General features: G+C 36.5%; 1 protein-coding gene across 3 annotated transcripts; it reads right to left on the bottom strand.

The window, feature by feature from the left end:
- Positions 1 to 1,178: 1,178 nt before the first annotated feature.
- Lanb1 (laminin subunit beta-1) lies at positions 1,179 to 13,182 on the bottom strand. 3 transcript variants are annotated; one of them, XM_083095541.1, is made up of 15 exons: positions 12,839 to 13,182; positions 12,141 to 12,288; positions 10,664 to 10,747; positions 10,340 to 10,426; positions 9,669 to 9,891; positions 9,132 to 9,428; positions 8,369 to 8,931; positions 8,005 to 8,184; positions 7,381 to 7,706; positions 6,582 to 6,992; positions 6,126 to 6,321; positions 5,462 to 5,908; positions 4,787 to 5,294; positions 3,597 to 4,680; positions 1,179 to 3,455 (listed from the first exon to the last, which is right to left on the bottom strand). In XM_083095541.1, exons 2-15 carry the CDS (start codon positions 12,205 to 12,207, stop codon positions 2,487 to 2,489), a joined length of 5,442 nt encoding a protein of 1,813 aa, XP_082951667.1. In that variant the 5' UTR covers positions 12,208 to 12,288; positions 12,839 to 13,182; the 3' UTR covers positions 1,179 to 2,486. The 3 variants fall into 3 exon arrangements, with proteins under 3 accessions (XP_082951667.1, XP_082951668.1, XP_082951669.1); XM_083095542.1 differs by having other exon boundaries at positions 12,843 to 13,182; XM_083095543.1 differs by lacking the exon at positions 10,340 to 10,426.
- Between the last annotated feature and the right edge of the window lie 1,659 nt (positions 13,183 to 14,841).

Below are 14,841 nucleotides of genomic sequence, written 5' to 3'. Positions count from 1 at the left end.
AGGTCAAAATGCGGGTCGATCGGATAATCGTATGATATACTGCCGAATTTTCGACATCACAAGACAACGAAGAATAAGTTTTCTCTAAAAATAACTTGTTTGAATGCTTTAGAAGAATTTAATGAAGGAAAATTTATTACATATCACGATATTTTTTAAGATTCTCGCACACTTTTAAGAAAGATTTCAGATTTCTTGCCTTTTCTTGAAACATTGCTAGAACAAAAAAGATTTTATAATATGTATATCACATTAGTTACTCGAATTAACATTGTTTTTATTCGTCAGTGTTGTGGAAAATTAGAGTCTATTTAACAAATAATAATAATTTTATCACCACGTTTTTACGTCTCTAACTTTTTTGTTATAAATTTTTTCATCAAAGAAAGCTTAATATTTTTTGAGGAAATATCGAAGATCTATTTTTGCAATTAATTTTCAAGGATTTCCGCGTCTTATTTCCATCATCTTTATGGAGAACCACTGATTCACGTACTGAATGAACCCATTGTGCGCGGACTGCTCCAAACACATACGCCATTTGAATTGAACAGTGCGCTATTCACGAAATATTCGAACGTAGTGTGCGTAGACTCTCCTCTGAAAAGGAAAAAGGGCGACTTTAAGGAACGGGCCGAAATGACAAATAGAGCATTCACGCGTTACTAGGGCTGAGAAAGCTGACTACTACCCGAATTGCTTCGAACTCCCTTGGAATCGGGACAGGAGCATTCGATGTTGCGATGACATTCAATGAGGGGAAATATAATCGGCGCACATGGCTCCGACGTAACCAGACTCTATAATAATAAACGACAAGACCTATTTCTAGGTCCTATGGATCGAATGCATTAAAATAGTGTTGAGAAAAATTGGAGAAACATAACAGCTTTATATAAACACGACAATTGCAGCTACTTGACGGATGTCATTAAGCAATCGTATTACTAGAGTATTTGCATTATATTTAACGAGAAAAAAATATAACAGGAAATATATTTTATCGTTAATGATATGATATTTCCGACAATTTCCTTGCGCTTACCACAATAAGTCGCAAGGACGAAGATAAATGATTATCTCAAATTATGGATCTATAATGAAGAAGGATGAAGAAACTTCATATTAAAATACAATAAAATATGATAAATATTACATGCATAATTAAAACATTAATCTGTGGATTTGTCGAGATGATAATCGCCCCTTCTTTCTTTTGGCACAACTCTCATTTATTTCTTTAATTATAATATTATAAAATATAATTATGCGTAATATATCATTAAATATCATTCTTGAATTCTTTTTGGTTTAATCATAGCATTGTTTCGTTCATTTAAGAGAAAATTCTCGATGATATTCGATATATGAGGCTCGATCGTGTGCAATGATGACAAGTAACAAATCTTGTTATTTTTCGTTTTTATATCGTCAGGAAAAATTTCATCAATCTTCCTTGGTATGCTATTTCTTTCTGTCATTCTTATAAAGAATTGACATTATAAAATCGCAAGAGAAAAGTGTCGAATTAAAAAAAGTAAAAAAGAAAAAAGAATGTCTCGATGAATTTACATATATGATTGTAATTTTAGATATTTACATGTTAGAGCGATCTGTAATTATTTACAGGCGCTGCAATAAGGCCACCTTACATTTTGTTCGTTGAAAGATGAAATATGTAATGAAATATGTATAATATATGCGACATATTGAATATTCTGCACAAGTCTTCGATAGAATATAATCGCGTCGCAAATATTTATATTAATATCTCTTAATCTTGCGTTATATTTATTTTAGTTATTTACATTACGTGAGACACACCTACCTTTACTGTATCGTCTATGGAATACTTCGCTGCAGTTTATTTCTCTTTTAAGTACCAAGTATATAATAAAATAATATGTATACGTATATCAATGGACATAAAATGTGTGTATATAAAGATAAAAAATTGTTAGGATATAAGATGAAAAGATGAAAAAGAGAAAAATTAAAAAATTTAGCTAAAAAAAGGAAACAGAGAAAATGGAGTCTCTCGCTAAGGATTTCACTTGAATCGACATATTGTAACCGACGCACGTACGAATCGTCTTCTTTACAACTATTAATGGCCCCTCCATTTACATTTATGGCACTAATAATCTCTTTGCCTCTCGCAATTTTATGCAGAATATAACTTACGATTGCATGTACAATATACATGCAATACGCGCATCCGTTTTCTATAAATCGGATATAAAAACTACAGCTATTGCACAAGTATAAAGCACCGGTCTTATGAAGAATAAAATTTCTCAGTATAAGATGCGCATTGGAAAGGATCTCGCCTGTAAAGCGAATTTATATCGAAGGACGTTTGTGTGTTAAATATAATAACTGAGAAAGAAATATATATCCGCATCGATATCATACGTATCATATACTTTACAGACGAAATTCGTTCGAGAGATACTAATGATTCCCGTTATTAATTGCAGCCAGTTTTAAGCGGAACACTGTCTATACAACTGCGACTTTTGCTCGATTTCCACCAGGTGTTTTTCCATTTCCATCGTCAGCGTGTCGACATCGTTCATCAGATTTGTCAGCAGTCGTTCGTTGCCCTTGTAAACGCTTTCCATGCCGTCCAAGTCCTTGGATTTGGTCGACGTATCCGCCGTCAGCTCGGAAGCTCGTTGCAAGAGTTTCTTTGCTCGCAATATGTCGCCCTTGCTCTTGTTGACCCGCTGATTCAGCGACTCGTCCGCACGCTTGTACTCCTCCGCTAGTTTCTTCGTCTTAGCGTCGATCATTTGCGCCTCGTTGCCGACTTTGTTCGCTTCCACGGCGATTTCCTTCAGGACGAAGGCGTTTTTCGCAGATTGCGTCTGCAGTTGCTTCAGACGATTGTCCAGTGCCTCCACCGATTGGGTGGTGCTGTTGGCTTGGATCTGAGCGGCCTTGGTTACATCGGCGATGTCCACCAGATCCTTCTGAGACTTAGACACATCAGCTTCCGCTTTGTCGATAGCATTCTGCGCCAGATGTTGAGCCGTTTGCGCGTCGTTCAACAATAGATTCACCTTGTTGACTAGAGCCTGCTTCTCGAGAGCCATCTCTTTGGTGTGATTAGCACGCTCTTCGAGATCGTAAGCCAGTCGAATGTCGTTCTTGGTATCGGCGAGTATCTTCTCGGAGTCAGTGAGCGAACCGACGATACTCTTGATGCGATCGGCTAACTGCGTGATCTCATCCGGTTCTAGCTGGATGTTCTTTGCCAGCACCTCGTTCGCGAGATCTCTGACCATGGCCGGCGTAGGCTGATCCTCGTCCAGAGTGCTCCAGATTCGCTTTGTTATGTCGGACAAGTCCTTAGTGATCTTGTCAGAGCGATTGCGCGCGTCCCACGCGTAATTGAAGGCATCTTGAGCGTTGGATCTCGCTGCTGTCGAGTCTTGCTTGATCTGACTCATCTGAAAAGATGGATTAATCGAATAAATTACGAACTTAATACAAGTGTAGCAAAAAATTATGGAAAAATGAATAAATGACGAAGAGAAATAAAAGTTTTTATAAAATCTTTAACTATAGTATACATTATTTTTTTAGCTTACATTACGCAGCAGCTGCTCAGCTTCGTCCTTGTGACTCTTGATCTTAGCAGCCTGCTGCTTGGCAACATCCAGAGCTTGATTGGCTTTGCTGACCGCGCCGACGTCGCAAGACAAACCTCCGCAAAAGCCACAACCCGCACCGCCGCAGACGATACTGCAATCCGTCACGTTGCTGCCGCACATCTGCAGATTTAATTCAGGTATATTCATATTGAATGTTTTCAGTTTTTCGTTTAGTTTCGTCAATGACTCCTTGTTCCTCTCTTGCGCCTCGTCTACGGAAGCGCGATTCTTCGCCAAAAGATTCTCAGTATGCTTGCGGAAACGTTCCGCGTCGGTCAATACGTTGCTGGTGTCGTTCGCCATTTTTTCGGCCTGCCTGGATTGCTCAGCCATCTGTTGAGTGACGTTCAGGGCGCCCTGCACATTTTCTTCCTGCAATCTGGTTGCGTTCTCTCGCAGATCGGCAGCGGCTTCGTGCAAATTGTTGGTTCTGTTTCGCAGCTTCTTCAGCGCGACGTCGTTGAGATTGACACGCTGACTGAGACTCTCCAAAAGATTGTTCGCTTCCTCCAATTGCTTCGCCGAATCAGAGATATTCTTTGTTAATTCATCTCCCAAAACGTCCAACACGTCCAAGTCTTCGCTTATGATGGTAGTGTTGCCGATTAAATCCTGGATTTCGTTCAAGGATTTTTCCATATCGTCAAACTCCTGACTGTAGACGCCGGTTGTGCCGACTTTCTGTATCCTCGAGGCCTCTTGAATAACGGCGTTTGTCTTGTTCCTGAGGCCGTCTAGTATCAGATCCCAATTGTCGAAGCATTCGCCACATGGACTGCACTGCGGTGCCTCGCCGTGATAACCGCGATCGCATTGATCGCACTTTTCACCACCGATCCCCTTGTGACAAACGCACAATCCAGTCTCTCTATCGCACTGCTGGCTAGCGGAACCGATCACGTCGCATTCGCAGGGATAACACTCCACATTTGGATTGCCCCAGAAGTTTGTCTGACATTCATTGCATCGTCTGCCGCCGAATCCTGGCTTGCACTCGCAAGTTCCGTCGAAGGGGTTGCATCTACATGTAAAATATATTCATTCTTATCGGTTGCTTTATATAATTTTGTTTTGAATCGATATTTGATAAAATGAATAATATATTAAATTGTGTATTTTTAACAGACCTGTCGGAAATACTTCCAACTGCGTCGCATTCGCAAGGATCGCAGCCCTGTCCGCTGGCTATTCTCCAATGATTCTCTTCGCAAGAGTCGCAAAGCTGTCCTATGACGTGCGGTAAACACGGACATTGTCCGGTACGATGGTTACACGGTCCCGCAGTCTTATCAGTGCCCAGGACGTTGCACCTACAATCTTGACAATTCTGTTGAAGGGCGTCTCCGTAGAATCCGGGTTTGCAGATTTCGCAGTTGGGACCATCGGTATAGAATAGACATTGGAGACAATGACCGGTGTGTGGATCGCAGTTACCAGCTCGACGTAAATCGGTGTTATTGTTGCAGTTGCACAGCTCGCAGTTACCGCCGGGTATTTCCGGATTACCGTAATAATTTTCAGCGCAATGCTCGCATCGGGGACCGGAATACCCCTCGAAACATTCGCACACCACATCCTGCGTTACAGAGTCTAACGAACAACTGTTGGCGTAGGAATGACCGGATTCACGAGTACCTGTAATGGCACAAAAAATGTAATGTATTATTTTAAGTAAGTGTCATAATATATGATTCTTTAATTTTTGGTATTTATTATTGTAAATGTATTTGATGAAAAAAGAAGATCAAGACATGTGATAAAATTTTTAATCAATATAAAATCTTTCAGAAAATTGCGCTCACCTGGGCAGGGACACGCTCTGCAAGGTATATCTACGCCGATCCGCGGATCGCCGTAAAAATCGTCGACGCAACGGTCACAATTGTGTCCAGTAGTGAAGTCTCGGCAATTGATGCAGGCCCCGGTCTTGGAGTCGCAGTTGTCCGCGTGTCCGTTACACTCACAGCGCTGGCAATGCGGGAAGTTCCAGAAACCGGGCTCGCACTGGCCGCAGGTTCTGCCGTAGGTGTTGGGACGGCACTTGCAGCGGCCTGTCTCGACGTCGCAGAAATTGTCAAGAGCGCCGACGCCATCGCAGTCACAAGGGATGCAACCCTCGGGTCCGAATCCATATGTTCCTGGCGCGCAGCGGTCGCAACGTCTGCCAACCACGTTCGATTTGCACGGACACATCCCGCCGTAGTTCTCACATAAAAGACTGCGGGAGCCGGTCGGGTTACACTCGCAGGCTAAAATTTAATATTATCTTATTTATTGAAATTTAATTTTATTCTCGCTTGTGAAAAAATTAAGTAGTATGAGCGGAATTAAAAAAATACTGCACGAATCAGAGAGTTGTAACCGTTCTTTTAGTAGAGTCAATTATATTTATGAATATCATAGCGATTTTTTCATTTAATGTCAATCAAAGCAGTGACACCAGACATTACGTATGACTGAACTTACAATGAGCACCATCGAAAACGAAATAGCCGATGCTATTCTGATACTTTTTGCAAACATCGGGTACGTTACTCCACACATTGTCGACTTCGTTAAAGAACTCGTTGCAATGATACCGTTCGTATTCTTGACGGCGCAATTCACCCAGACCTGGTGTCTTGAAGAAAGGTATCACCTCTATTCTCGGTTTCAGAACAATCTATAAAAATCACATCATTATCGTGCTTTGAATTGCTAGAGAAAAATTCTTATTTATGTTAAAATATCTAGGAAAAAATATGTGGCCTTTAGTTTTCAAGTTTGAGTAATATTTATCTATCCATCTCACATATTTATTTATATTCGTATTAATGTATGATTCCAGCGCATTACGGAAGATGCATTATGCAATTAGATATGTGATTAGATGATATATGTATATTTTGTAATAATTTATGTAAGCAAAATTATATATATTACCGAATCGACCAAAATGGAGGCCGAAGGTGTATCCATGTGACTAGTGAATTTACGGAATTGCAACAGCAGATTATATCTTTTCCCTGCTTCCAGACATACGGCTGGTTGCGCCGTGGCGCTTCTTGAACGTAAGGGCAGTTGGGCCCTCAAACGATCCTGCTCGGGTCTCCAATCGGCGCACGGTCCATTAGGATCCGGAGAACTATCCCTCTCCAGAATGATTTGCACATCTTCCCAAACTCCTGGATGTATCGGTTCGTATCGCACGATCACGTCGTACCACATGGATCTGCGAATGTCGTCGATAGTGAAGTTCAATACCGAGCCTTCGAGAGCTTTCATGAAACCCGTGCCAGTCCACGTGCTATTCCTGCCGTCACGATAAGGTTCCCTGATTACCACTTGACAGTTCTGAAAAAATTTGTATTTCGATATTAAAACAGTTTCGAGGGATTTAAACGAAGAGATATATGATGGTATTTTGAAAATATTCTAGAATCTAGACGAAAATCTATTTTTCTAATATACTTTATACTTGATATTTATTTATCTAGATATTTAATTAAATTTAATTCTATTTATACTTTCATTGATTTATAATTTCATTAATATTTGTATTTTTTAAATATAACTTAATTTAATATAATAAGCGAAAACAGTAGCTATTATTACTTGTTACTATTTTTTTGTTTTACGATTTTATATTGTCATTTTTTGCGAAGAATAATATTCAATATATCAATAATATTAATAAATAGTTTTAAAACCAATTTAAAATTCTCTTTTAATGAAAACTCACATTAGTAGCTCTGGATAACTCTCCCTCGTAAATAAGAAAGTCCAGTGAGCCAGTGTAATAACTTTGCTCCGGCTGATTGCAGGTTCTTCCGCTGACGTGCGGTCTACATCTGCACTGGCCGGTGATGACATCGCAGGAATTCTCGTAGGAACCGCCAGGATCGCAATCGCAGGGTTTGCATCCGTCGCGGTCTTCAGATAATCCCCAATATTCCGGCAAACATTGGTTGCAGTCGCGTGCAGTGACGTAACGCTTGCATGTGCATTCGCCAGTTATCACATTGCAGCCTTGATTGTCAACGGTGCCCAAAGTGTTGCAGGTGCAGGCTATAATTTTAAAATAATCCATTTTTTTCATATGATTTTGGAGAACTCATTGTCAGGAGTTATCTTGATTTTTATCAAGAAAAGATTAGATTTACTGAATTCAATAAGTCGCGTTTAGAAAAGTGTGATAATGAGTTTAATTATTAAAGAAATAATCAACATGTAGACAGATTAAGGCTTCTAATCTCGTATAATAAAAAGAAATTAAATTTTTATTTAAATATTACTTCGTGTAAAAGTATGAAAATAGTTTTTTCAATGGATTATGTTCGGACGAGTATAATCATCATTTCTTTACCTTGACAGCCTTCAAGACTATCGGGATTAAAGTTCCAGAAACCGTTTTTGCAACGGTCACAACGACGTCCCTCGATGTTTGCTTTACAATGACAGCGTCCGGATTCGTCACCACTAAGAAGATCCGTTCTCGAGTCACATATGCCGTCGTCCAAGGATCCACCGAGATCGCAATCGCAAGCTGTGAGGGAGAGGATGATAAGTCTTCAACATCTCAAATTTAATATTTTTCAATCTTCAATATATTAATTTTTCAATCTTCAATATATTAATCTCCGTTTAAACTTGAGGTAAGAAATAATGATCTTATTCAAGAAATTATACGTCAAACTTATATAAAGATATTAAAGTAATTGAAAACTTACGTTGACAAGCCTCTGGGTCAGAGATATCTTTCGTCATGTCGTGATAATAAAACGGTTCACACTGTTCGCAGTTTTGGCCCCTCGTATTGTGCTGGCAATCGTCGCAAACTCCACCAGACACTCTTCCCGATCTCTCATAAACCGCCTCGTCAAAGTGACACGAAGTGGTGTGATTGTTGCAATTACACGGCCTGCAAGCGTTCGTCTGTTTGCCGACCGCGGGTTTCCACGGTAGATCGTTGTAAAAGTCCTCGCAATTCTCGCAGTTGAGTCCCTTGGTGTTGTGAGTACACTCGCATCTGCCATGAACCATGTTCTCTTCGTCGGCGACTCCGGGTAACGGCAAACATCGGGAAGCGTGTCCATAGCAGGAGCAGGAACCACGAATCACCATGTCTTGGATAGCGTAATAGTATTTCTCGCGAATCTCGGCTCGATCGTCGAGCAAATCGTCGCCCAGTGTATGTAACCTCGTCATGTTGATTCTGAGATTCGTAATTTTTAGGAGATTCTGCACTTCCTTCGAGTAGGGATTCTCAATGTCCAAATTTCGTGGCAATACCCTGAAATATATCAATGCAAAAATTAATCGCACGAATAATAATTAGCAATCACAAGTAATATATTAAAAGTAAAAGAGAGTTTAAATAAAAAAGTTTATATATATAATATATGAAACAATAAAATCTAAATAAATCACTGATATGGTACAGTTTAATAGATAATATAATAAAGGAGGGAGCTTTTTTTACGTATTTCTTACCTGAAAATTACATCGCCATTAGTGGATGGTGCCACAGCCGAGTATCTCGTCTCGCAAATGACGTCCGTTAATCTTTGGGGTTGATGGGTAGGAATTCCGGGAAAATAGTGCTCGCAATTGTGAGCGAAGTACCGGTATACCTGCCAGGTCTGTCCAAAATCGTATGACCGTTCGATCAGCATGGCAGCTGGTCGGAAGGTTTGGAAGCGAATGATGATGTGCGTGAAATGGAACTCTGCCTCGAGGTCGACGCGTATCGTGACATTCTCTACTCCGTTCTCGGCTTGCCACCACGATCTAAAATTTATAATTATGACAATAATTTAATGACAATAATTTTTTTAATGACAATAATTTTTTTAATGATTTTATTTTTATAATTATTTTTTTAATGATTTTCAAACCTGCATATGTGACTAATATATATCATACTTCTATTATTAATTTTTACTACGAAATATTACATCATTTATTATTACTTCAAAATGATTGTAGGAATTATTGTAATTATTCATCACGTGTACAAAGGAATCTTACCCGCTGACAATGTTTTCGATGTTGTGCTGCTGCTTGGGTAGCGACGCGTCGCAGAAGAAGCATTTCTTTCTTTCCTTAAGATGGGAAACGATGCAGAATCTCTCAGGACCCGCAAGACCGCATGTCGACGAGGCGTGCAATTTATCCTTACGACCGATCAGCAAGTTTCCGGTTGCGGGATAACACGAGCTTTGCTCGCAGGGATGTGGTCTCTTCACGGGACCTGCATCAAAAAATTTCTTGTTATTTTTTTACAACTTACTATAAATCGATTTTGTTAGACACCATTGCATACCGATATGTCATGCCGAGGTATGCGTTAGGTATTATAGAGGAGGATACGGTTTCCCAGTTAATTACGGTTCACTGGTTAGTTTACGTCGATTAGCTATGTACGACACCTTTACCATATTATATGGAAGGCTCAATATATATTGCAAACATCTGGTAAACGTATTTACATACCGATGTCCACATCAATTAAAAAGAATAATTAATATTACGCTGATAACACTGGGTAACGAGGTTTCAATGTCAACCAGGATCTTCATTAGGGATTTTTTATACCAAAATAACTACAGGGTATGTCTGTATATGTGTATATATGTGTATTCGTTAAATAGCTTTCGGAGTAATGTGGCATGTATTTACGCTTTTGTCTACGCAACTACCTCTTGATTGGGGAACGGTCTGCCCTAGCCAATTATGACGCTCTGTCATCACCTCCATAGGTGACATATCGCCTCTCTGCACCGATCCTATAACACCTCCATCTTTATTTTCGCATTTTCTGTATATAATTATAATACTATAACACGAGACGTCTAAAAGTTTAACCGTACTTCTTTTTTGTCGTTTGATATTCTCTGATAAGGTCATTAATGATACCTAATGCACCAATGTGCAGTACAATAACCAGTCATTTTTTTCATAAAATGCAATAAAAATTATATCAGCAAGGAATGAAAAATAAATTTAAAAAATTAAAATCTTACCTCTAGGTGGTCCTCTGTAGTGATCTTTTATGATCTGTGACCTTTTATATCTAAATAATCCATGCCGAGAATTTGCAGAATTCACTGCAAACAAATAAATTTTAAAAACATTAACATTTTTTAGATATTTATTTAACGATATATACGTGAAATAAGAAATGTATAATAAATAATACATGGCAAATAAATAATAAATGACAAATGTTAAATAACAAATTTATGTATTATTCCTTAGACAAATATATAACATCAATAAAGAATAAAACAGAAAATGTTTAAAATTTATAATAGAATAAATTACATAAAACACAATGATATTAGTCTGTTGCTTTTTAAACGTCGCGAGAATAATAATTTTAATGTAAAATAATTTGTGTATAATTATTTTAAATGTTACTAGAACGCGTTATCCAGTTATCAAGAGACGTTTTACTACCGGTAGAAGCTATCACAAAAGACAGCCGGATGTTTATGAGAGAAGACAGCTCTGGAAAATATCTTCAAGCTCTCAATGAAATGCAAGAAGAGAAGACTGTCTTTGAGGTACAAGTCATATTTTATTTGTAAATTTATCGAGGATTTTGAAATCAGTTCTTTTTTAGAGAGAATATCGAGATGGATCAATCTTTCATTAAACTTCCAATTTTTAACATATTAAATATTATATTGTATCTAATATCTTCAAATTATGAATATCTTATTACTCGATTTTGGATTAATACTGCAAATAAAAAAATCTGTAAAAGATGAATCGTTACATCCAATATAATGTTTCATACATCATGGATATAGAGATGCTCTGCAACATGCGTAAATACTCAATTCGAATCATACAATCGTGTCGATTATTTGTCGAATAATTTTAGAATCGAAAAATACATATGAAGATCTATATTTACTGAACAGTTGAATTTTACAAGCTGAAATAAATTCGCCGATTTCAAAAGGAAAGCAGGTCGCGAGGTCATATCGCTATCTAATCATACTGGATAAAATGAATCTTGTCTTTATAAGGGAAATAAATGGGATGGAACGATATTTCGTCCATCTAAAAAAATAAGAATTTTTATTACGTTATTCTATCGTACACGTAATATGTAAAATGAAAACAACAAAATATAGTACGTAATAGTACGAGAAACTTTGAAATAGAATCGAAAAATTGTAATTTTAGTGAAAAAATATATTTAATAAAAATTAATTTTTGAAATTCGATAAAAATATATCGAATAAAAATTAATTTTAAAAATATATAAATTTTAAAAATATATAAATATATAAAATATATAAATATATAAATAATTAAAAATATATCGAATAAAAATTAATTTTCGAAATTCGATATCTTGATACCTTGATATATCTTGATATAACGTATGTATAAAATATTTCAACTTAACAATAACTTTATGAAAATAGATTACAATGTATATTACCACATCTGAACAATATAATATATATGTAGATTATTACATACCTGTTAAGATAGTAAGTATAATAATTAAAGCAGCAAATGCCATGTACTTGTAATGAACATGGAGCATTTTTCCGATTTTTTTTCTACCTCCGTCTATGTAGATTTTTCGCAATGATTGCTAAGCCATGGATGATTCGAAAGAGTCTTTCTACGAAAATAAAGCATAATTCTAAAAAATATAACACAAAATCATTCGAAATATATTATCAAAAATATTCATGATAATATTTCTTTAATTCAGTTAACTTGTTATGATTTCGTTTAATTTAAATAAATAGATATATAATTTTTTCTAGATTGTAAATACGTGTAAATATCATTAATATGTAGCAATTGATTTTTTCAAAAATAATTATTACGAATTATTGTGAATTTTTAAATGATACTTAAAATAAGCAAAGGATAATCGATAACCCTCAATTTTAATAATTATTTAACAGGAGCAAAAATATAAAAGAAACGCGTATGCAAATTATGATATCGATAATTATCTCAGAATAATTTTACACAAAAAGATTTTAAGTTAAATAATTCTAAATAATTTATTAAGTTTCAAAACAGACAGAGAGATAGTCTCTGTCTCTCTCTCTGTTTCTCGATCAGATACACAACAATCATTGCCAAACACACTTCCACACCTGTAGAACGAAAAGCGATTGTCATTGCAATTAATATTGAAATTGTCCAACAATGCTCACCTACGTTAAATTCACTCTGGAGGAGCGCTAGTTAAGTCGACGAGATATTTCTTCTTTTCTCGAGACAAGCCGCTTCGGAGTCTTGCACTCTGAGTGATACGCAGAGATCTCACAGCAACGCGATCGGAAAATTCTCTTGCTGAACTCAACCGAAACTCTCCTCCTTGTCGTGTCACTGAACCCGATTCCTTTTTCACGTGCCACTCGCAGACTCGATCGAGTCTTCTGACAGGTGAGGGTGCACTTATACGGAAAATTCGGAGACGAAAAATGAAAAACGCGGTGCGGACGCGCCTCGTGACGCGTCTCTCGCTCAGTGAACGTCGGCTTGCGAGTTGTGACTCCGCTCGAGGTGCCCATCAGTGCCGTACATAGAGTCATGGAGAGAGGGAATGACGGACTTGAAAAGAGACGAGTGGGTCTGAATAGTCGGCAAATCGAGTAAGTTGTTGGAATCTGACGATTTAGAGATATCTTCCTTTTTTGTGTTATAAAAATTGCGATTTTCTTTACACGAGGTATATAAAGATTTTATATATTATTGAGAGAATTTTTAAATCATTGAATACATCAAATGTAATGAAAACGTATTATTTAAAGATTCTTTAATACTAAGAAATATTTCATGAAATTTATATGATTTTCAATTTATAGATAATTTTTTTTCATGATTAATATCTATTGAAAGAGCAGTGAAGAATATTCTCTTTCTTATATAAATGGTACAGTGTAAATCATAGACGTTCTGCTATCACAGGTCAACGTTCCGTTCGCCTGATATCGTGCTTTTTGTATGCGTTATACGCAACGTTGCAGAAAGTTTACAGATTGAGAGCTCCAAATCGTTGTTTTTGCTCCAATTTGAATCCTTGAGAGTAACACGATGCTTTTGCACACCCGTTATATTGGTTTATGTTGCTGCACATGTGCAACACACTTGGTATTTTTACGATCCTTTAAAATCTGTTGTTCAAGAAATGTAAAACGGCTCGACCTTCAAATGTAAACAATATTTCATATAGTAAATTTTTTCCAATTTACATTAAAGTGAATCTATTCTGATATCAATTTGTATTAAATTGTATAAATTTATTTATTAAATTTACTCTTATATAAAATTTCTAATGTGTAAGAAACAATAATACATATCACATAAATAAAAGAATCCACAAATCATTTATTACATATAATGTAATAAGGAGATTATCATGCATACATTTCAAAATCGTGAAATAAATATTCAGGAAATTTTTTACATACAAATAAGATATATTTTTTATATTAATTTTTTTCTAATAAATTACACTTGATATTTGAAAATGTGTAATGTTGTAAATTCGAAAGAATTTGCAGAGATATTAAATGTTTATGCATACATTGTATATCTCGTTATCGTCTAAACAGATAGCCAAATAATTACTTCATCGTAGCATCTAGCATCAATATTTTAAACTCGTTGCTTCACGCAGTGCCCTCGATTCTCATTAATCTTTGATGACACGACGGAAGAGGATGGGAAGCGAGCTGTCCTGGAAAGGCGAGACGAGGAAGAGAAGGCAATGGCATTCTGCTATCGTAGCCAGGATACATTGTACCAGATAAGGCAGCCCACGCTATGCTTCCTTCCTCTGCGATGATCCCACTTTCCGTTTCTTCGCGTGACCATACATTGATTTATTAAATTGCTCCATCCATGAAAATCTCGCGCGAATATCTCGTTTTTTTTCATCTCTTTTCTTGAATTAATTTTTTACAATTATCGCAAAGCAGAATATAAAATATGTATTTAATTCATTGTGCGTATGAATTACTCAATGTCAAAATTATTAATTAGTATTTTAATACAATAGTTTTAGAAATATCTTTTTACTGAAATACTAAAAATTAGAATACTCTTTTGTAATGCAAACTAAATTATCGATATAGAACATTTTCAAAATTGCACTTTATTAAAAAAATTCTGCGCTCTTTTTTAGTTTTCAGAAAATTTGATTTTTCATGCA

Source organism: Camponotus vicinus, unplaced genomic scaffold (assembly GCF_025532165.1).
Source record: "Camponotus vicinus isolate PSW18456_S1 unplaced genomic scaffold, iyCamVici1.0 SCAF_3, whole genome shotgun sequence".
NCBI classification, from domain to species: Eukaryota; Metazoa; Arthropoda; class Insecta; order Hymenoptera; family Formicidae; genus Camponotus; species Camponotus vicinus.
This window is presented reverse-complemented; position numbering and strand designations above follow the sequence as displayed.

Bases quoted from the DNA above. Each gene is read 5' to 3' on its own strand.
- Lanb1 (XM_083095541.1), bottom strand. From the start codon at position 12,207: ATGCTCCATGTTCATTACAAGTACATGGCATTTGCTGCTTTAATTATT. The intron at 6,322-6,581 runs GTAATATATATA...TGATTTTTATAG, and splicing joins CCTCCATTTTGGTCGATTCG to ATTGTTCTGAAACCGAGAAT. The intron at 3,456-3,596 runs GTAAGCTAAAAA...CCATCTTTTCAG, and splicing joins CTGAGCAGCTGCTGCGTAAT to ATGAGTCAGATCAAGCAAGA.